General features: G+C 33.3%; 1 protein-coding gene across 8 annotated transcripts in view; it reads right to left on the bottom strand.

Moving 5' to 3' along the window:
• Nrg1 (neuregulin 1) overlaps nucleotides 1-24,439 on the bottom strand; it is a 207,646-nt gene that overhangs the window by 124,310 nt on the left and 58,897 nt on the right. For 6 of the 8 annotated variants that reach the window (XM_046453300.2, XM_058582314.1, XM_046453301.2 and 3 more), the window contains exon 5: nucleotides 22,284-22,334. The exons of the other annotated variants lie outside the window; for them this stretch is intronic. In XM_046453300.2, coding sequence (XP_046309256.1) covers nucleotides 22,284-22,334 — 51 coding nt within the window. The remainder of the gene's footprint in view (nucleotides 1-22,283; nucleotides 22,335-24,439) is intronic. 8 annotated transcript variants of the gene reach the window in all.

Genomic DNA, 24,439 nt, shown 5'->3' with positions numbered 1-24,439 from the left:
CATCAGATTATACACACATGAGTGCTGTTATGAATTACTCATAAGAGTACAGGCAACTCTAGGGATCTTGAAACTTCACAGGTATGAAACAAACCCTCAAAACTTACCCAGAATAAAAAAAAAAGCTTGGGGAAAGAAATTACCTCAAGTGTTTTACTTTTAAACATGGTCCAAATTTCTAAACTTGAAAAGACTTCAGCCAGAAGAAGTATCTAATGATATAATTTTTCTCAAAGTCTACACAGTTTCTTCTCCCTGTTGCTGATCAAAATGAAAATATAAAGTTGCACCAAAGCAACGGGTGTGAGGGAGAAGGAATAAAAACACATGCAGTTTCCAGAAGTGATTTTGCATTCCAAGTGAGTCACCTAACTGGCAGGCAACTTTGTTGTAAGGTCACAGCCTTATGATGCTTATAGAAACTGAAATATACCATTTAAAATGAAATGCCAGCCTCACATTTTTCTGCTGCTTCTCAGCCCAAGGGGTGGAAACTTTTCCTACATTGTTATAATTTTTATTACTTTAAAAATATGAGTTAGAAAGTCCTAAGATAAAAATATCTTAGGATTTGACCTCCAACTCAAACTCTTTATCATAAACCACACAAGATATTGCTATAATAATAACAGTTTAAGAATGATATATTTTCTATTTCAGAAATTAACTTGGAGCAATACTAATTTAATACTAAGACCAACTGAATTCTCAATAATAATTGATTTAAATTTTTCATGGGCTGAAGTTTGAAGCTAAAACAGACCTTACCCATGAATTTAATTTTATGCAAGAAAAAGAAATCCCCAGCAGGTAAAAATAACCTGCCTGAAATCATGTTGAAATTAATTTCAGAGTCAGGACAAGAATTTACGTCTATAGGTCTTCCCTTTCAATTCATATCCACCAAAGACAGCTCCTTAGTTCTGTACTGCCAATAAAGGGAAACCCACTTGATTGGACAGTTTAGATTTTCTGTCACTACTGCCATGGATGGTTTTTATAGAATTATCTCATTTTGATACTTTCAAGAGGACTATTTCTATGCAAAAGATTATTCTACTTAATGCTCCCTTGACTGCTTATGGTCACGATTCTATTTAGTCCTCTTTCTGAAAAATATTCAGAGGCCCATAGTCATATGTAGACTTACTTATTCAATAGTACTTTAACAAACTAAGGCACACACACACCAGGTATGGGCTAAAGAACCCCCAAATTTTCACTGAGATCAGGCTAAGGATTAGTAATTACCTAAATGACAGAAATATTCTGATTAGCTTGACTGCCTACATGGCAGGGCATAAAATAAACTCTGAGGTATAGGAAGTATAACTTCAGGGAGGCTGACTGTCACCTCAAAACCAAATCAGCTTATCATTATTGCAGTGGGTCAAATGCATACTATACCAAGAATCATGATTATCTCAGAATTGGAGAACCTGGGTTACTTTTATTTTTTATTTTTATGTTTTTAATTTGGAGAATTACCAGACTCGGTGGGACAAGGGAAGCAGTCATTGATTGTCAGGGACAGAAAAAAGAAGAATGCTGATGACTGAATTATACTCTCAAAAATAATGACTAGAAAACTTCAGTTCCCAAAATGATGGATTATTCAAGAGAAACATATTATCTTTGCTGGCACAATCTATCACTGGCATATTTTTTTTAATGTAGTAAGACATACATATCTGGCATACTGGGATATTTTGGGGTAAAATATCCTCTGGTAATATCAATTACTTGAAAGTCCATCAAAAAATAAAAAGTTGGATATACCAATGAGTAGACAGTTGATAAAACAAATACAGTAAAATTGTAGCTATAAAATTCAAATTGTTTACTGTCTAATTCATTCAAATATCAATAATAAGATGTTGGAAAAATTTTAAAAGGTATTTTCATGACAGTTTTGGGGCACAACTATATGAGAGAAAACACAGCAGTTTTAGCATAAAAATTCATTAGCTTTTGCCAAACAAAGAAAACAATTCACTTATTCCACATTTAGTAACCTACACTTGGTTACTTCCCTTCCTCTGCCACATCTCTCTCCTATGCCCACAACCGCCTTCTCCTACCATTTTCCTTTTAAGGAACTGACTTTTAAAAGAAAATTTAAAATTATAACACAGATAAGTGATTCTGATAATTTGGACCATTATCTAATGGCAATGAAGTATCTTTATATGACAAACCATTAACTGCTACAGAAAATCTTAAGAGCTTTCTGCGCAACCCCACCCCCGGTACCATTTATTTATTGGAAAGGGACTGTCCTTAATGCTATATGTCAATCACTAGGGAACTAAAACATCTATGAATAATATGAACAGGGAAAAGGTTAAGTTTACACTACTGGCAAGATCAGAAGGGTTGGACGGTAGGCTTCAGGCTGTCAAAACAAATAGAATCCTTAGATTGTTCAGGGCATTCCAGGTGCAGGTACCTTTCCCAGGGGTCAAATGGTCAATGAACTCTGTGAAGCCAGAGGTTCTGAGGAGAGCTTCTTGACTGCCGCCATTTCCCACCCAGTTATGCATACAGATATTTTATATAGTATTAAATATGTATGATGCAGTACAAAGCCCCCTCTAAAAGCATCTGTATTTAAGTAAATCATATCACTGACAGCAAGAAGCATGCAGAGTAATTTAACCTAGCAGGAAAAGTACTTCTTTTACATATCACTGCAGTGCAGAGAGTTCCAACCATATGCTTCTTTTCTGCCTGCACATACTTCCCATAAGAAAGGAACGGCTTAACTTAAATGATTCAAAATGCTTTTTAGACAGATTTCTAAAATGAAACATAAATCTAAAGAAGCACTTCTCAAACTCTTCCCTGAGGCTTAGTCATGACCTTAGTCACAAGAGGTCAGACAAATAAGCCATCCTCAGGTGACATCTTCTTAGGGTTAAACACCTAAATTTTACCTACTCTCCTGCATGTCCTTCCAAATGATATCAGTAAGCTGCTCACTGACATAATATAAAAGGCTTCTAAAAGGTATCTATGTACAACTACATCACCCTCTTTCATTTTACCTCCAAAAGACTTCAAAGGAAAAAATTAGGGGTGGGAAACATCAGGGTCCATTGTAAGTTAAATTATTGTTACCCACTCATACCCTAAAACCATATATTCTAATGTGATAAGTACTATTAATTAAGCAGTTTCCCAAGGTACCTAACTAAGCATTTGGCAATGCAAAAGAATAGCAGAGAGAGCTCTGTAACTTTTTTTAAAGGGCCACAAGAGTGTAAAACATTATAAGTCATCTCACATATAGAATTAGTTGTACTCCAAGAGACAGGTGATTTTTTTATGATAACCTATGACTGGAGAAAAACTATGTTGAATGGGTATGAAAATAATTATCTTATTATCAGAAAATCAAGGTTAAATGCTTGAGTTGTCCAGCTCAAAATGAAATAGCATTTCTGTAATTCAGCCAACATGCAGCAACTAATTAGGAAATTTGCTATTCAGCATTTAAACTATCTTCTTTTCATAAGCTGGAAGGTAAAAAATGCAATAACCTCAGGATGTCCTAATTTTTAAAAGCAGATTTTAAGTTCAACATATGAGATATAGTAAAAATAGCTACCATCTCTAGAAGACCTAAGATATATATTAAATAATAGATACTAATTTATTTAGTTCTCCATCCACCTACCCATCTCAAAAGTGGCTTGTGTGTGTTCCAGGCATTGTGCTGTGACTTATAGACTTTGTAGCAATTAGTTAAAATAATGTCCATCCTATTAATCTCTATTTTCTCTAAAGTAAAAAGTGAGATCTGCAGAGTGAAGACATGACTTAAATTTTGAGAGTGGTGAGGTTAAATCACCTTTTAAATCAAGGGGAAGGCTGATTTTGAATAATACGCAGGTGAGACACTGTCAAATCGAACATACGCAACAGTCTTCACAGTCAGGCTTCAAAGGAAGGGATATTATTTCCATTTTATTTTACATGTGGGAAAAGTAAGGATTAGAGAGAATACACAGGTAAGCTGCAATTACACAGCTAGGAATTGATGAAACTGAGAACAAAACCATCTGACTTCAAAGACCATTTTTCCTACAACTGCATAATGACTTTACATTGCATTAATTAGAGCACCAATGGAAGAAATAAACTTTGAAAAGAAAAAAAGGATATCAAATTATATAAGGTAAATTTTTTGTTGAGGTCTTCAAATTTTAATTTGGACTTAAGATTTAAATGGGGGAAGAAGGAGGAAAAAAGGAAAATAAGAACAAATATGACAAAAAATATATATACAAGTTCATATACATGCCACAATTTCCACTTTGGACAGATTGACTTTTCTGATCAGTGCAACACCTTTTTCCACCATTTGGACTTAATGAACAACATTAGGCTGACCATTAATAATGTTATGCAGCTTAATTTTGGCCATGATGAAACAAACCCATTTAAAAGATGTTGCCAGTAAAGTACATGAATCACAAAAACGTAACATACTAAACAGTATGCTGGCAATCCATTGTGTATTTATTCTAACATCAAGAAGATCAAAGGAGAAGGCATGTCATAAACTTAGAGCTGAGTAGGAACATTTAATCTTTAAATTTTTTCTAAAGAAATTTTATCACTATTTGAAAATGTTGTGTAAATATTACAAGTTAGAAATTTCTCAAATAAAGAAAAGAATTTGGTCTTTAGTTAATGTTTCTAGTGCCACATATTTCCCATTTGTTTTATTATTTGATTGATTGATTGATTGATTGAGATGAAGTTCTCCATAATGTTGCCTAGGATGATCTCAAACTCCTGGGCTCCAGCCATTCTCCAGCTTCCACCTCCTTGGGAACTGGAACCACAGAAGGCACCACCAAGCATCCTTTTTTTTTTTTTTCATGCTTTTTTGAAGTGTTCCTAGATAAGTTTCAGGCTGATGTTGTCCTTGCTGCCTTTGGTAACTACATTCACTTGTTTATTTGTTCACTTAATGGTTATTTAGCAAGTGCCTAAAATGAGACAGGCCCTAAACAAGACTGAAAGAAAGAGGGAGGAGCATTGGGGACATGGAGTGCTCAGGTTGTTCAGGCTTCCATCACATTTACATTTCAAGGGAAGACTTAAATTTTCTTAATCCCGGTCTGGCACAAAGGTAAAGACTTCAGAAGTGAGACTCATAAGAGTTATAATTGATTCTATTTGTATGGTTGAAACATGGTGATGTTTTTTTAAAGAAGCCTGTCAGGAAATACTGTTTATTCTATATGCAAGTCTAAATAGCTGGGAGATCTTCCTTTATTTGAGATTGACTTATGAAAATGTTTTCTTCTGACGGTGTTTTGTTTTGACTAGTGATAGAAGAAGAATGGGAAGGTTCAGTTCCATACAAGACCATGCCTAGACAAGAGGACTGTGGAGGTTTTGGACAATTAGGAGCTGAACAACAGAATCCACTTATTTCCATTCTCAGTACCCATCAACCAAAAAAATCCATCAGAACAGCCTTGACTACAGTAACAATTTTTTAACAGGTTAATTAAAATAAACAGCAGTTAACTTTTTTGTGACTAGTTTAAAATTAATAAATAAAGCATTAATATATTATTATTATTATTATCTGTTTGGTGAACTGATGACTTCTGGTGATGCCAATGTACAGTTATGAAGTACAGTTAGATTTCTTGAATTGTCAAGGAAATATGTTAACTTCATAAAAATGCTAAAATTTCAGCATAGAAAAAAATTCATGGTCAAAATCAAAGAGTAAAAAATTATATTACATACATATAGATATAGATTTGATAATTAAAATTTGTGGCTTATAGAAGCTAATTTAATTGATAAGGAAATTTTATTTTATTTTTTTTTAATTTTAATATTTATTTTTTAGTTATCGGCAGACACAATATCTTTGTTTGTATGTGGTGCTGAGGATCGAACCCAGGCCGCACGCATGCCAGGCGAGCGCACTACCGCTTGAGCCACATCCCCAGCCCGATTAGGAAATTTTATATGATTCAGTGAAATAAGTATTAAGTATTTTGATTAAATACCAATTATGGCAACTATATACTAATAACTAATCTGCAAACTCACTGGCATGTCAAAAGCTAACAGTAATCAAATAAGTTTTATTATTAAAGTCATAAACATCTTCACAAATGTATGAATGGATGGTAATTAAAGAAAGAAAAAACAATTAGGATTCATATACTTTATAAAATTAGAAACATATTTTTTCCATTTTTCAATTCTGATAAGAATACATAAGGCTCTAAAGCAACAAGTTTCTCATTCAATATTTAAATCAACTTAAATTTTTTATTTCTGCAATATGATCTGAATGCTGAACAGTCATCTCATTGTGTGTCCAATGATAGCATGTCCAATGAACAAACAGGCATATATTCTACTAAGATGGAACATTCTTATTTTATACAAATACTTGTTGGAGGCACATTTTTAAATGACATTGCAAAAATTTTTTTAATTTACAAAATTGATTCCTCTTGCTTAAATACTAATTTCTTTGGTGCTCAAAAATAAAACATTAATTTTTAATAACAAAGTTTAATGCAATGAAGTTAAAAATATGAGTATATATTACTTACTTTGCTATTAACTTATTAACACAGCATTCATTTTTGTCACTGGAAATCCAATAATTTGTTATATCACTGAGCAATGTGGAGCATTAGATATTATCTTTAACCACTGTCGCATTATTGTTCTTACAAATAAGTGTGCACACACCCAAAAACTCAGTAGTCTCTTGCAACTAAAGAGGTTTCAAAAATAAGTAAATTAGGTACAATTATGGGCCTTAGGTATAATTATGGAATCTCAAAGGGTCCTACATTAACATTATAGGAAATTCCATGCTGAATGAAATATGTAGTGTAGTCAGCAAAGATATTCTTTTCACATATCTTGTTTATGTCTATTATAAATAGCATAAGCATCCCATTAGCATTAACCCAGTGATTAATGCATATATCATGGAGTCAAGTTCTAATCAGTGATAATAACTGCCTACAACTATTTTCATAACTGTTCATCTTCCAACTCTTTTACTCTGACTAACAAAGAAATGCCTACTAAAGTCTAAGGGTTCATGTAGTTACAGGAAAGCAAATGCATTATTTATGAGGATGCAGAGGCTAGAAAGTTCGGCTATGCAGCTTATCCTAGCACTGGTAGGCTCTAAGCTATTGGCAATAGGAACCTTGCCAGTGCATTAGAAGATGAGATAGAAGGGGATGTTTGCCAAATAAAATAGCTAAGTAATAACAAATGTTAAAAAAGAAGAGCCTTGGGGGTTGGAGGGAGTCCTGAGATCACTGCTAAAACACAATTCAGAAGATCACTAAGCTTTTGCAGTCAATGCAGAAAGAAGAGCTGTAATCCCAATTAATTCTTTTTGTCTTATCTTTCGAGAGCCTGTTTTTTTAAATTATAGTTGTATATTCTTTTTTTTAAAGATGACTCGAGTATCTGTACACAAATTAGATACAACTGATATAAAATGTATGATGCACAGTGTGAAATTTCAAGTTCAGGTATAATTAATTGTAAATTTGTATTGTCTATAATATTTGGAATTCCACATTACTATTTTTAGTGATCCAGGAAAAATTTCTGCCTTTGATTTCAAAGAGAAAGAAACCCAGTCACAAAAGAAAAGCCACTATTTCTTATTCTTCACATATTCAAGCTGATGTATTGCTACAGACAGATACCTGTCATGGCTTTAAGTAGATTTTGAGATAGTGCCATTCAAGTTTCATTCTGTTTAATCATCATCAGTCACTTAGAATTTATACCCTAAAAGAAAGCTGCATGCTTTAAATATTAACAAGAGCAAAGGATGAGAATAACATCTTACCCCCAAAACAAACAAACAGAACCTTAATAAACTGACAAGTCAACCTAAACATACAAAAAAAAAAAAGATATTACCATAGGGATTTTTAAAACCAAATATCTTTCATAGAAATCTGAAATTTGAATAAAAAGCTACTAATGATTGAATTCTGAAATTTAAAATTAATTTAAAATGACCCTAATGCAAATCAAAGCTAGAGTAGTTGAGGCTGTGCATCACATTTTATGTTTATCCTTTTCTTCTTAACAACCTGCACATTTTAGCTATTTAATTCATACACTTCTTTTCTACCAAAACACTTTCATCATTATCCCACTATCTCCAATGTGTGTGTTTTGAGGTGCGTGGAAAGGGAGAGAGACTCACAGTGTTCTTTCTACTTTTCCTAAATACCAAACAAATACAATTTGGTGTCAACAGTGTTCTGTTTAAATATCTTTTATTGTAGTAAATGTGTGTGTGTGCATGTGTGTGTGTGTGTGTGTGTGTATTTCTGTATCTTGCTATCTTGCTTAGAAACCTTGGTTTCACATAGCTAATTTGATCCTTGTAATCTCATTAGGAAAAAAATATCATTTTTGAAAGTAGCTGCAATGATTTTATACCCTTTGAATTAGTATGATAGAGGTCACTAAAGGAGCTGAAATTTCTCGTTTACACTCTACCTTTACCATAGGTAGGTAAAAAGAACAGAGCACAAGCATTCAGAAAAGCTGATATTGAATCACACTTCTGCCCCCACTTGTCATAAAACCTCTGTCAGCCTCTGTCAGTCTCCTCATTCATGTAATGGGGTTAATAATATCTCTTTTTAAAGGAAAGCCCTCAACACATAGTGGGTGCAAACTTAAAAACATCTAAAAGAAATATCCACCTTATTGGCTCAATAGTGGCAACACCCTTACTCCCAAGCAAGTGACTCTTCAGCACCACAGAGAGGGACAGCGACCAGTTAATAAATACATTCTCAAACAATTTATATTAATCCTATCAGAGGAAAGACAAATTCTTAAAAGCCACCATGAAGACAGTATTTATCATATAATAAAGAAAGTTTTCAGGCATAGGATGAAGAAATAAATGTAAAATATAAAAATATAGAGTGTAGCTGCTTCTTCAAATATTACATGTTCTCTAACAAATATTCAATGTTATTGCTTAAAACTTTCATTTTAACTTACTTAGATATCTATTTTCATGATTAAAGCTTGATTTTATTAATCATTTCTTTTGATTTTATACACGTGCAATTTAAAAAATATGTAACCAAAAATAAAGATTAAAAACCCTTACTAACTCACTGTAACTGTGCAATAAATACTGATAACTAGAATAGCAAATAAACCAGAATTCCTCCCTTTAGGCTCGTATATTCTGGTGTGGGAACTGATGTGCACATCAATGTTTGTAGTAAGTACTTTAAAGCAAGACGTTGCACCAACAAGGGCAGACTACTGGGGATTAGAAGACAGTATCAGGATAACAACATGTCTCAGGACAATAACAAAATAATAAAAGATTTGTTTTCTTCTATGATTGGGCCAAAAATAATTTTTACAATGTCCAAGTATTATTTTAATAAAACATATCCAGGCCAGCACAGCAAGGGTAGTGATGACATTTTGAAAATTATTGAGACAACAGCCAACCCTACACTTCATGAAGCCTCTCTCTACACCAGTAGTTTCTGCTGGACTCAGTCCTCAATGCATTTTTACTCAGTGATCACAGGCAATGATCTTGAGACTTTAAAGAACAAGCAAAGAGTCTACAATACTACTTGTCTTTGTGTGTATTCATGCTATGATTGCTATTATATTTCATTTTTATTTATTTTTTTCACTAAGCTGAACAATTTTAAATCTCAAAAACCGCCTTCACCTGTACTTTACAAACATTTTTAAAGATTTTAATAAACCTCCTAAGTGCCCTTGAGTCATCTGTTTCTTTCCTAAAGCTTATCTTGCTTCCACACACAGACACATTTGCACGTACAAGGTAATTTTCTCACCCTCATAATCTATTCATCCTAAAACATAGTCAGGGACTCTTTGTATGGTTTATTTTTTTCACAGATAACTTAAGGAAAATCTGAACAAAGACTTGATTATGTTTTGGAGCATTAGGAAAGTGAGATTCAGAAGCTGATGTTAGGACAGCAGAGAAAAACAATCCATCTGGGTCAAGGAAGGAAAATTTACAAAATTTGTTAAAAATTGTTTATAACCACTTAAATGTTTTTCTTTCTAATATATGTAAGGTTACTCTTCATATACCCTTCATATAACATTTTATTATAAAAATATCCTGCCTGACAACGAAAGTAGGTACATAATATTTTACAGTTTGTATTTATTAATTTATTTGGGTGGGTAGGGAAACGTAGCAATTGCATTCTTCTAGCTTTCTAGAATAAGAATTATAAGTAACCATGATCCAGTCTCAAAGTTATGTAATTTGTGAAGAACATGGACTTTTGCAAGTTGATTAAATAGCTAGATCTCAGGTCAAAATATAGAACAATATTTATGTAGAACATTACAACATTTTAAATATTTCATCATGCAGAAAACTTTTAATATATCTTACCTCTGATATGAAAAATTTGTAGTTGAAAATTTAATCAAATGACACAGGATCTTCTTATTAATTAGTCACTGGTCTCAGTAAATGAATTTTAAGGAAATTGAAGGAGGAATCATCATAAAGGAAAAATTCTGCTTTAAATATGTAATAATTGTAATGTGTTAGTTAACCTTATTATTTTACTTTACTACATTGAATCACTCAATAATAATGAAGGATGCATTTTCAAATTTATCAATTCTGTCTTCTCTGGGTCAATTTAATGGTCTTGTCTTTTTTTTAATTACCAAAAACATCCAAAACCAAACAAAAACTCTTAATGAAAATAAAACGTTGCAGAAGTTGCAACCTTTACATATACATTCCTAGGTGGCCTAAACAAAAATATTTCCTCAGATATGTATCAAGACTAAGTTTCTTACCACCAACAACAATTCAACTTACCATACTGTACTTATGTTCCTCTAAAAGTTTTTAGTTAAATCTTGAAAATCCCAAACTGTTTTCAAAACTATACTTAGTGTGAATTAATTTCTAGCACCTCTTAATCTTGATTAGCCTTTTACTTTTACTGGTACATGATAGAATTTCATCATCTTTTTAAATGGAACAAACTTCTGATTTCTTACTAAAATGATTAAGCTTAACATGAAATGAAACAACAATTGGCTCCTTTTTTAAAAAAAAATAGACAACAAAAATCATTACTCAATGATATTTCTTTTTTCATGACATACTGCAAATGTTTTTTCTATCTTAAGGAATATTATTTTTTGAAAAAAACCTCAATTTAAAAATTTGACCACATATCTACTTTATATTATGATTACGAGTTATTACACGCAATCAACACAATAAACTACAATTAGATTTCCTACTGAAAACTCCTTCAATGCAAGGACTATTCCTTATTCATCTCCCATACCCAGCCCCAGTCCAGTCACTCAAGAAATAAGTACACACTTCCTAGAACCATGGTAGAACACTGTAGGAACTATGCTGTTAATTCTTTGTTAATGTTAGTATTGTAATTATTTATTTTTATTAGATAAAAATTCCAATGATCTAAGAAAAGAGCAGAAACAGCCATCATGTTTTAATTCAAAATCATCATCGAGTCACTGTTTGACCTTAGTTGTCACTTAGCCTAATCCTCTCTGTATTTTGCTTTCCTTACTATTGAAATAAAGAGATTAGTAGCCAAATCCTTTGTAAAAAAAATTTAACGAAATGCTGATTAAGTTTTTTGGTCATTTCAACTAAAAGTTTCAACCAATATTTAACTAAGTCAGGTGTGTATTCTCATATTTGATGAACAAATTCAACCTAAACACCAAATCTCCTAACTAAGGGATAGGTATGGACTTGAATGGAGATGAGCACAACTTTAAGCTATAACCCACACCAACCCATATAATTGGTTTTTAGGATTTTTCTGACCTCTACTAGAAAAAGAGATAAAATTAAAAGTGCCACACCAGCAGTTTCCTGGTGATTAGTTGAACTATGTATACCCAGCATCTTTGTTCAAGAAATGAACTTAGTTATCCAAGTACCTCCTATGCTGGGTACATTATATGAATGGGACAGAGAAAAGTGGAAGATGTCCACAGAGAACTCTGAGTCATAACTTCCTTTAAGTTTAAATGGTGATGTTTCTAACACTAATAAAGCTACAATCACATTAACTCACTCTTCAACAGCACCTATGGGGTTTTCTACACAATATTAAATGGAATGGGCAAGTATACTTGTTTTTCTTTTTCAATTGAAAAACCTACAATGACTAACCAACATATAATTACTCTGGTGAATAACCATCCTTACTCATGAATTTTTAAAAAGAAACTGGATCATAAGCCAGGCACAGAAAGATAAGCAATGCATGATCTCACTCATATGTGGAATCTAAAAAACAAAACAAAAAAAGCATATCTCATACAAATTCAGAGCTGAATGGTGGTCAACAGATGATGACGCGATTAGGTGGAAAGAGTAGGGAATGGCTGTTCAATGGGAACTAAGATTCAATTAGAAACAAAAGTTTATGGTATATTATTTCACAGTAAGGTGACTATATATAACAATAAGGAACACTTTAAAAAGCTGGAAAAGTAGATTTTTGAAAGTTCGCACCCTAACGAAGTAATTTTTTGAAGAGAAATATGTGTTTAATCTGATTTAAACATTACATTATGTACACAGGTATCAATATCACATTACTCAATAAATATGTATAAAATTGGTTTTTATGTGTCAGTTTTAAAACAGAAAAGGAAATTAATACATTTTTTTTAAATCTAGTTTTTTTTTTTTTTTTAAGACTGGCTTTTAGTACCAAATTAGGGCACCTTTTTCATATTGTAGCATACTTACCTTGCATTCCAATTAGAAAACTGTAATTCATTTTTCCATTTTTTTCTATTTTCTTCAGAAGGCATAATTTCCTGAGAATCATTTTTAATCAAGAAGATTACAGTAGGTTCAGAGGTACTAACAGCGAATCTTTTAAAAACCAAGACTGTAATTGTCTTCAGTTTTCCAATGCAGTATTTTCTTCAGGTTTGGTCATATTGCTACAGTTATTACAATGAAATTGCAAAATATCTATTTTTAATTTCCCTTTAAAATTCCCATAGCAGTATCTGTTTCCTGATTCTTCTAAGATTGTTTGCTCCTCAGTCATAGAAAACTATGTTATTTTTTCTTTGCTAGCTCTAATTTCCCTTCATTTATTGATACAGAACGCTCCTCTTAATGAATCTACACTGCCTTGTTCCCTTGGGACTGAGCCCATCTGCCCAACACACCCCAACACACACAGGGCAGATATGCAGCCCAGCCCCCAGTCAGTGGCAGTCATTAATCTCCCTGGATACAGTATTTTAGGGGGTAGGCAAATGATGTAATCAAGGCCAATCATATGAGTTCCTAAAATCTGCTGTTTGGATAAAGAATATACTTTCTCTCTTTTTTCAGACTAGGAGCCACAGGGATATGTGTGTGTATGCTTATATATCATTTAACTGTACATATATATGTACATGCATACATATTTATATACATATATATATATATATATATGTTTGTGTGTGTATATATTTATATTTATATATGTTTAAAACTATAAGCAGCTATCTCCCTGTTCAGGCAGAGAAATCCCCTGAGAACAAAGCTAACATTTGTACAGAAGCAAAAACTAAAGATCAAGAAAGCAGTCAATTTTACCAGTTGAGTCCCTAGATCAAATTGAATTGATAAGTAAATTCATATACAACCTTTATTATTTATACTCGGGAATTGAATTTCTATCATTTGTTAATGGGATACTCCTGCACATAATCCCTGTCCATAATTCTTATTTTGTCAGTTTATCCTGTTATTCCTCTAGCTTCCTTTTTCATTTTTATTTTTTTTCTTGCAGTAATAGAGATTGAATCCAGCACCTCACAAGCAAGATCCCTATCACTGAACTACATCCCTGCCCCCTTAGCTTTTTGTTGTTGTTGTTTAGGGGTTGTTCTGAAGGCATCCAAGATTTTTTGATTTAAAGTTCTCTTTTCCCATAGTTCTATTTCTCAGATATCTAGCTACCTTGGGGGTGGGGGTATGTGGATGAAGACCTTAGAAAGCTATCAAATTTAGTGTATATAAATTTATCCTAATCTCACTGGCTGTGTTCTAGATGCTGCCATAGTGGCACAGCTCTCAATCTCTAACTTCTTTCCTCCACTTGAATGCTTAAAAAAATCAAAATAAAAACGTTTTTGTGTATATAAAACCCATTTCACTGCTCTAGCTCTAATAATTAAAAGTACTACAGTTTTCTACAGTTTTCTTTTTAAATTTTTTGATACTTATAGGTGGCCACAATATTTTATTTTATTTATTTTATTTTTTATGTGGTGCTGAGAATTGAACCCAGTGCCTCACATGTGCTAGGCCAGTGCTCCCCCACTGAGCTACAACCCCAGCCTCACTACTACAGTTGTAATACTGTACTGGGAAAAATAATGGAATAGTAATTACTAAAGCTGAAAAGGGTAGAAAGAAGGAAGATTGGAGGAGGCAAGACAACAGGCATCTTTGCCACTGGGAATATGTTCCCATGTCCTAAGATGACTAAAGTTCACAGTGACCTCTTATATAATTTATGAAAAACTAGAAGGGAGGAGCTGGAAGGCTCCAAACATAAGGAAATGAAAAGAAGATGGAAACACTAATTACACTGATTGAATGGTACACATTTTCTATATATCTTGAAATACCATACTGAGTCCCATAAACTCACATAATCATGGTAATCAGTAAAGAATAAAATAATGAAACAGAAAAATAAATATCTCCTTCCCTAACTTGATATCCAATGTAATGAGAGATTTTTTTTCAAATGTTGAAGAGAATATTCTAATAAAAACAAAATACAGAGAAGAAATTACTTCACATCTTATATTCCACTACTAGTGAATTTAGTTATTATACAAATAATTTACAGGATTTATAATATTATGAAATAAGTTAAATATTATTTAATCTAGGTAATGCATTTCCTCCAAACACCAAACTACTAGAGGAAGATCTTCCTGTCAGATGATCAGGTTTCTCTTCGCACAATAGTTCTACAATTATCCCCATCTCTGTAAATGTCATGTTCTGAAGTAGACTGACATCATAATCAAACAAAGTAATAGTCACTCAAATGTCTATACCAACAGTTTCTGCCTTCTTTTATAAAAAGCTTTGAATTATATTGCCAATAACTAAGGGCTCTCCTGTCCATTTCATTACTTTGTAGATTATAAAGAGTGTGTTATTTCTATAAATGCTGGCTCTGGGCTAGATAGGAAAAATGTGATTTTTTTTTTTTTTGAGTCCTTAAAAGAATTTCACTTTGATGGTTTTTTTTTTTTTTTTAAGAATGCCTTTCTTCAAGTGAGCTATATGGATCTCATAAACCATTTTAACAAAAGACCACAAGGTTTGAAATAAAAAAATTCAATTTTAATTTCTGTTCTACCATCTACTTGGTTATGAATTCAAGCAAGTCACAATTTCTAAACTGCAAGTGCCTTGTCTAATACATAGAACAATATCTAAGCCACAGAGTTGTGTGAATAAATGATTCAGTTTATGAAATGTATCTTATAAAACATCAAGTATGATACATCAAGTATGATAAACTAGTTATTTATATATACAGATTACACATGGGAGCTCACATACACACACAGTTTTATGGTTCAAAGAAATAAGTATGTAAAAGGTTAATTTCAATTCAGTACAAAAGGTTAAACCTTGATCAAAAGTTTTGGGATTATCCTGTCTACTAGTGAAATACCATAAAAAATGCTGAATGGCTTTATAAAGGACAAAGACACAACTGAAGAATTACATTTACTTGCAGGCAATACTATTTAAAAAAATTAAAAAGTAGGGTGTATTCACCAGCAAAATGAATGAACTGAACAATAACTTGCCTGAACATATGGATTGGGCTATGATATATAAGCCAAAACTCTTGCTCCAAGTTACTGTATTGTCCTAAAAATCTGTAATTAACTCTCCAGGCAATTGGAAAGAGGAAAGCAATATCAGTTAAGCAATTTTCACTTAAAATTATTATTTTATTGCTAGATAATGCCTAGTAATTTGTTTGTCATTCTTCACAGTGGGCAGAGCCACCACACCCTTGAAAAATGTCATGTTTATAGAGATCTGAAAACAATTTGCATTTCATTAGAAATAGCTCTCCAACAGTGACAGGACAGGTTCACATTTTACCACCAATAAAGATTTGAAATTGAAATGCCATTTTTCCAGCTGAGAATCATTTAGCAAAGGTCCCGGCAGTTTTCTCTACCCTTAAGGAAGGGATGTCTATTAGAGCTGGGGTTAGAATGTAAGACCCAAAGCTTGCATTCTCACCAATGGGCCAGTGGGACCTGATCCAATCTAATCAATACATTTCACTGTGCTATTCCCAGGTGCAAATGCTCTCTCTCTTTATGACAGAAAGGTCTCTGCAGACAAGAGACTTTTTTTTCCCTTCAACTAGCTTTTCTAGGTTCCAAATCCAAGGCTGAATTGTTCATTTCATTCAGAGATTTCAAAGAGGATTTCCTGGATATATATGTTCCTTTAAAATGCAGGCTTTGCTAAAAATATATATTAAAAAGATATAGTGATTTCCTGGCAAAGAACTTTCAGCAGCATCATTTAGGCTGAAAGTCACATATTTCCTTCTTTCTCCAACAATATTCAAGTCTTCAAATAAGAATCAAGGACTCCCGAATATTTGTCCTTTCTTTAAAATACAATCCTCTTTTTACATACCAGCTCTCTTCCATATGCAGAAATGAACCACCTTTAAACAAAGATGGCTTAACAATTTACATTCATTTTCTCACATTAAGCTCCCCGATATATGTTTAAGAATAGACGTAAAAAAAAAAAAGAGGAAGTAACTTAATCATGATTGCACAAAGTAGCAGCACTACAAGCATGACTTAGACTTACAAGCATGATTCCAACCAAAGTCTGTGTTCTTTACAATGCATTCACAAGCTCAACTGGTCCAAGGCAACTCATTTACCTTAATCTACCACACATACTGCCAACCCACTTTCTATCAAAGCTATTTTTTGATCCATCCACAGAATCTCAATCCTTTTAATAGTTGGTATGGTTTACATATGAGGCATTCCCCCAAAATCTCATGTGTGTAATAATGCAATAAAGTTCAGAGGTGAAATAATTGGGTTGTGAGAGCCTTAACCCAATCAGTAAATTAATCCCTGACAAGGATTAACTGGCTGGTAACTGTGGGCACGTAAGATGTGGCTAAAGAAGGTAGGTCATTGGTGGTCAGCCTTTGGTGAGGGAAGTGCTCTCTCTTTCTCTGCTTCTCAGTATCATGTACTTAACCATATTCTTCTGCCTCACCTTGGGCCCAGGAGTTAACTGTCTATGGAGTGAGAACTCTGAAACTGTGAGCCCCAAAATAAACATTTTCTCCTCTAATTTTTCTTGTCAGGTCTTTTGGTCACAGCAGTGAAAAAGCTGATTAAAACAACAGAAAAGGCTTTTCTTTGGAGCAACAAAAGCTTATGCATCAGAGCAGGCTAGTGTATTGTCTGGGTATGAATCCTAAGTATATGACTGTAGACAACATGCATCAGTTTCATATCTGTAAAATGGAATAAGGTTTTTTGAGAACCACAAGTCATTATCCATGTGAAATATCTAGCACAGTTATCTGGCACACAGGAAGACTTCAATAGCTACTATTATTATTAAAAATATGTTTTATAAGCCAGAGTGGTGCACTCCTGTGATCTCAACAACTTGGGAGGCTGAGGCAGGAGCATCAAAAGTTCTATGGCAGCCTCAGCAACTTAATTAGCAATTTAGAAACTTAGACCCCAAGCAACTTGGTAAGACCTCATCTCAAAAAATAAAAGGGACTTCAGATGAGACTCAGTGGTAAAATGCCTCTGGATTCAATTCCCAGTACCAAAAAATTAAATAAATAAAGTTTTACAACTTAAGACTATTTACCAGAAACCTATCTTCCTTTCCTTTCCTTTATTCTATTCAGTAGACTTTTTATTTTTGTTTCCCTAATTTATATATTAAATTGGAACGGATGGAGCTTAATTAAATAAAGTAGCTGGTGTAACAATTGTATTTTTATAACATTCAACAGAGTTGTCTGCAAAATGGGGTCACAAGGAGCTGGCACTTCCAATAGAAGCCATTATGGTTTGTTTCAAACAATCCATTTACGTTTTTGCTGACTCTATGAAAGGAGGAACAAGACAGTCCTATTGACTGTTTTATAAAGTTCAAGATCTTTTCCTTTCAAAAACCTGTCACTTACGCATAATAGGACACTCATATAGCCAATTACTTACCAACATGTTTAGTCATACATGTCTCATTTACAAAAAAAATTGAAAAAAATGATGATGCTTATTGAAATTATTATAAGAAACTTTAAAAATTATAATTGGCAACTCTAAAATAGTGACTGTAATTTAAAATAAAAAGTCATAAACTGTCACACAAAGGGAAAGGTTAGTAATTTTACTTTTTTTTAATTTTAAATTTTTTATTTGCAAGTTCTTTCCTGGAATTGGATCAGAAATTTAGAGCACCTTTGGGATTTCTGGAACAACACCTTCATTTTGTATGAAAAAGAAATTCAGTGTGGTTGGACAATAAACTCAAATCATATAGTCAGTAAATACAAAAAGCACCCATTATAAGCCAGCTCTTCTAAGTCTGATGTTCTTTTTCTTTTTTTTTCATATTTTTGTTAGTGTTTTTGTTGTTGTTGTTCTAATTAGTTATATATAAAGGTAGAATGCATTTTGACATATTGTACACAAATGGAGCATAATTTCTCATTCCTCTGGCTGTACATGGTGCTGAGTCACACCAGTAGTGTAATCACACTTGTATATAGGGTAATAATGTGTGCCTCATTCTACCATCCTTCCCTTCCACACCACACCACCCCTCCCTTCACTCTCCTCTGCACAATCCAAAGTTCCTTTATTCTTCCCTACCCCTCCACTATGAATCAGTATCTGCTTATCAGAGAAAACATTTGGCCTTTGGTTTGGGAGGATCAGCTTATTTCACTTAGCATGGTATGCTCTAGTTCCATCCATTTACCTGCAAATGCCATAATTTCATTCTTCTTTAAGGCTGAATAATATTCAATTGTGTATATGCAACATGTAGTATTTTGCCAATATTTATAAAATGCTGACATGGAGGAAAATAATAATATGTTTGCAAATGAAAAATAAACCTTAAAAACTGCAATTTAGAATAATTTCTTTATTGTAACAGTGATTTTAAAAATACCATTTCTAGAGGGCAAGGGTGTATCTCAGTGGTAGAGCACTTTCCTCACATGTATGAGACCCTGAGTTGAATTTCAGTACTGAAAAGCAAAAATATGTAAGTATATGCACATATGTGTGATATTTATATGATATTTCTAGCTAGTATTTAGCTTCTGATATATCAAGTAGATAGAGGGTAGAATACTAGAATGAAAAGCACCAATAAGAAGAAAATATATTATTATTTCAGATAAGTAAGTAGGTAATTTTAATTTTCTTTCTTTCTTTTTGCTAATCCAACCTGATGGACAGAGAGGAAAGGAGAACTCAGTGGCTGGGGTGGTCAGGAAAGCTTTTAGAGCAAACAGGATATAGGTGGCAGAGAAAGACATGACATCCCAGGCAGGATTCTAAGCAGGAGGCTCACAGACTAATAAAACAAAACACTCTAAAAATTCACCCAGCAGTAAGAAGCTCTCAAAAAAGCCCTGGCAGAAAGGAAGTTTGCCCTAGAGCTCTGTGTACATGTATACCTACAAAACTGAAAAGGAACTGGGCTGCCTCTTCTCCTTCACACTGACCCCAAAAGTACACAGAACTGTTATAACACAAAAAAATGTTTGCTGAATCCTTACTACCTTAGAAAGACTTTCAGAATTTACTTAGAAAACACCAGTGTCAATAGTTCAAAGAATGTGGCCCACACAGGCTTGATTACATTATTAAAGCACAGGTCATTTTTCAAATGCAGGCATTTGCTAGCATCTCCTTTCTGGCTGAAGTGCAAAGAAACCTATATTCTTCAGAGCTGATTATTTCTGACCCTCATGAACTTCTTCAAGGCCTTTGACTTTTTATATATTTTGAATGTTTGACTCCAGCTTATTGTAAATCCTGATTCTTCCATTTCACCTTCAGCCTTTACTAAATGGAGATATCTCTTCTTCACAATATTTCCCTGCAATGTAGAGTTCTTATGAGGCTTCCTGAAAATGATCTCCGTGCCTGATGCTACATGATTATTACCAGCAAGTATGAATCTAGACTCCTGCCATGCTAGGTTTTCATTTTCAAAGTATAGAGCATATTTTCATGAGATGAAAAAAACATGTTTACTGATCAATTCAACAACATTGACCAGAAACCTACTATAAGCAGGCAGAGATGTATGAAAGTGACACACAGTTATATTTTAACTAATGGTGCACAAAGCCTTCTTTCATAGTTCTAAACCATTACCAAATACCAGGAACTAACTCTACTGAGAGTTAAGAGAACAGAGTCAGATTTCAAAATTATTTCTCTCTCAACAGTACTGCAATGAATGGAAACATAAACTGAGATATTCATTTCAGTTCCCTAAAGCTCTGGAAAACTAGAAGAAGTATTTCTTCCATTCCCAAACTGCTCAAATGTGCTTAAAGACAGCATCCATAATGATAGCCCCGTTAATGATAGCATGAAGGGTTCCAATTACAAGAGTTTCAATAACTTTATTCAATGAATCATGCAAGAGATTAATTATTCTCAGATGAAATGCTGAAAAGAAAAACCTGGTACTTGCCTTTGTATGATAAATACTTAAAAAAAACAAAGCTATTAGTATGATTCCTTAACGTTAGTTATATAAAATCCATATAATTATACTAATCTTTTTATAAGTAGAATTAAATAATAAATATTCCAAATTTGCCAGCAGGGATTATCATTTTGGAGTATGTAATTAGAGTCCTCAGAACACAGAGGAAGCCAATTTAGTTCTTCCCAGCATTTCATTTCCTGTTTGATCTTCCTAGATTGTTGCCATCAATTCTGTGAAATGATGCTTTATGTAGTTAAAACATTAAACTTCATGCAATAAATAGATTTTTGTTTGTTTTGCTTTTGGTGCTAGGGATGGAACCCAGGGCCTCTTGCATGCTAAGCATGTGCTCTACCATTGAACTATACCCTCAGCCAATAAAAGATAGTTTTACATCATGTAACTACAGTTCTCATTCCACCAGCCAGAGGGAAAGACTTTAAAATCACTTCATCTATTTAAACATATTGAGAAAACATTTTAAGTTATCAAAAGTACAGACATCCATTGAGTTTTCTACCATGCTGATCATATAAGAAAATTGTCCCTGTATCTGGGTTAGAACAGGATAACTGAAAACATGTATTTATTGAAGAGCTTATCAAACTGAGAGATACTGTAAATAATAAGGTAAAGTATGGAAGAGAAAGACTATAGATGTAAGTTTTATTGTCTAGGTCTAATAACTCCCCTGTTGAAAATCAAAATTTAATACTATGATATTCTCAATTTATAAGTATCAGAAACTATTTTTACTAGTCTTCGCTAATTTCTTAAATTCCCCTGCAATCACACAAAGCACCAATCAATCTAATAGTTGTAGAAGTCCATAAGCACAAAGCACATTTCACATTAAACAGATGAAAACCAATCTGAGATCTTGCCTAGGGATTTGCTTTCAAACATTTTCATAATTAGTCACTTTCTATCAACCTTGAATTAAGGGCATCTATATATAGTTTCCTTACTCTATCAGAGCAGACTTTATATGAAAATTGAGGAGCCTTGGGATCGAGGCCCCAAATAGCTGGGCATCAAGCCTTAGACAGTTACTGAAGGCATCGAGACAGGTGAATAAAAAAAGAAAAAAGAAAAACCCACCCATAATATGGCCTCAGGAACACTACAAATCAACATTCAAAGACACTAGATTATCCTAAAATTAACACACATGTGGTGTCATTTACTATTCTTACATATAAGGCAGGGATGAGGTGTCTAGTTGATCCCAGGCATAGCAAATGGCCATTTCTCTTTCAAACATCTCCAAATCCCAATACCCTATCTCTCAACAAGGGTAGAGAATAGATGTGAATATGCTTATTGGAAACAGATATTGTCTTGGGTTAAAAATTGATCAACAGAAATATTTAAATATACTTACATGAAGAAGTATTTGCTCCTTCTGTTGATACTGATATTCTAATGGGAGACTCTATAAAACAAAAGGGGCATGAGGCTTTACTGAGTCATGCTACTTGGACTCTTCAATTTAAATATTGCCAAGCTTGGTTATTATAGAAAAAGCGAACTAGAATGCAGTACAAGCATTTCTAAGTCAGAGGAAAACATATGTAATATTCAGAGACCACAAAGGAATATTTCTATGGTTTAGACCCAAAGACTTTTGAAAGAGAACATGAAGGCAGTCCATCTGCAGATGTCCCACATGTCAACTGCTAAATGAATTTCAGAGAAATATCATCAAACAGATCCACACTAGAGATGAGATAGATAGCTCATTCTCTTAGGTGTGGGCTTGATTTTAAGAATTTTAAGAAACATGAAAACAAAAGGAATAACCCCCATATACAGAGAAAAGGGTCATCTTTCATGTATGCAAAAAAAAAAAAAAAGAGGAAAATATTTCCAGGCGTCTTGGAGATGGACAAACATCCTTACTAAACATGGGGCTGAAAAAAGACCATGCAGGGCTCAGCAGAGCAATTACATTATGGTCAAACAAAACATGCTAAATAAACATATATAGCAATAGCTAGGGATATACAGGAGCAAGATTTATTTTTCAGATACCAAGAAGGAAGGAAAACCAGTGTTTAAGTATAAACAAAGCATAAAACATCAATCATGCAGGAAGAAAAGCATGGGATCGAAGGGTTTTCATTAGTAAGAAATCAGAAAAACTTAGTATCAAAGAAGGATTGAAATTCACAGACAGAAAGTTATATTCAACTCACATATCAGGAAATAATAAAGTCAATCTAAATTCCTAAGACAAGCACCATTTATTTTAAAAGCTCAGGTACCTAACAGCATCACTGGAGATAGATAATAAAATACTTACATTAGAGAAATGCCTAAATGAGAGGTGAAGAAATTCACATAGTTTAATAACTTTTTTCCTCATCTCTCTCCACCTCCATCCCTTCCTTTCTCCTTCTCTCCTTCCTTGCTTCCTTCTTGCAGAAAAGACACAATCCCTTAAACTCCAGGATCACCCTAGCCCACAAAACACACACACACATACATGTTAGCAATGAGATATGAATATGCTCTAAATATGGCTAAAGCAATCTAGGATACAGACAGAGCCAGCTTTTATGACTCTCAACATTGTCTTAGAAGGGAAGAGGAAATGCTGATGGAGGTAAGATGGAAGAAGACTGGTGGATAATGTGGCTGCCTGGAGTTCTAACAAGTAGGGGCCATAAAGAAACATGTCAACCAAGCCAAATTACCCAATAGAGGGCAATGAAAAGAATACTGAGCTCCAAGTACCTTCTCTTCTATTTCCTAAGACACATAACTTAACATTTCTAATGCTTCAGTTCTCTCATCTGTATAATAGGAAAAAATAATGTCTCATTTTATGATTTTGTTGTGATTATCAGAGGTGTAAAAATCTTTGTAAAAGGTACCATGCTAAACAAGTTATCATTGTACCTTAGAAATGAGTTTTCTATATAGACCATCTAAAATTTCTTTGAAATAAAAATTAATTTTTAAATGTTCTAAGTTTCCACTAACTATAAAATTACAGAGAATGAAGAAAAGTTATTTTTTTTAAAAAAGCATATATACAGTAAAATGAATTAATTCATTACTAGTGGAGAAATTAATGAATTATGACTATAAATGGATTAGCAGAGTTGAGTTCTAAGTAGCTATCATCATCCCAGACTTTAACTGCTATCAACAAATACTACAAGGAAATCAGAAACAAACAGAAATGCACAGACCAAAAGCAAAAAAGGAAGAAAAACAACAAAATAAAATTTTAAAGAATCAAGCTAAACATTTGTTGATTTTGTGAATCACACTGGTAATTAGAATCGCAAAGGTCACATACTGACCCATTATCTAGAAATAACTCTAATGGGTGAAAGAGCACAGGGAACCAAGAGCAGCATCTATAAAGCTACACCAACTGAGCTTGTAATCCTGATGTCACTAAGTATCATCTAGATATTGATTCTTTTCTCTTGTGTGTGAACAGGTCCAAAGTTCAGACATACAGTAAGAATCATCTCTTAAGTAAAATCCAAAAATGTAGAGTGGGACTGAGAAAGACATTGAGAA

Source organism: Marmota monax, unplaced genomic scaffold (genome assembly GCF_021218885.2).
Source record: "Marmota monax isolate L192 unplaced genomic scaffold, Marmota_monax_Labrador192_F-V1.1 WCK01_AAM20220418_F8-fsc00117, whole genome shotgun sequence".
NCBI classification, from domain to species: domain Eukaryota; kingdom Metazoa; phylum Chordata; class Mammalia; order Rodentia; family Sciuridae; genus Marmota; species Marmota monax.
The sequence above is the reverse complement of the archived record's forward strand: the minus strand, read 5'-3'. Positions and strand labels throughout refer to the sequence as shown.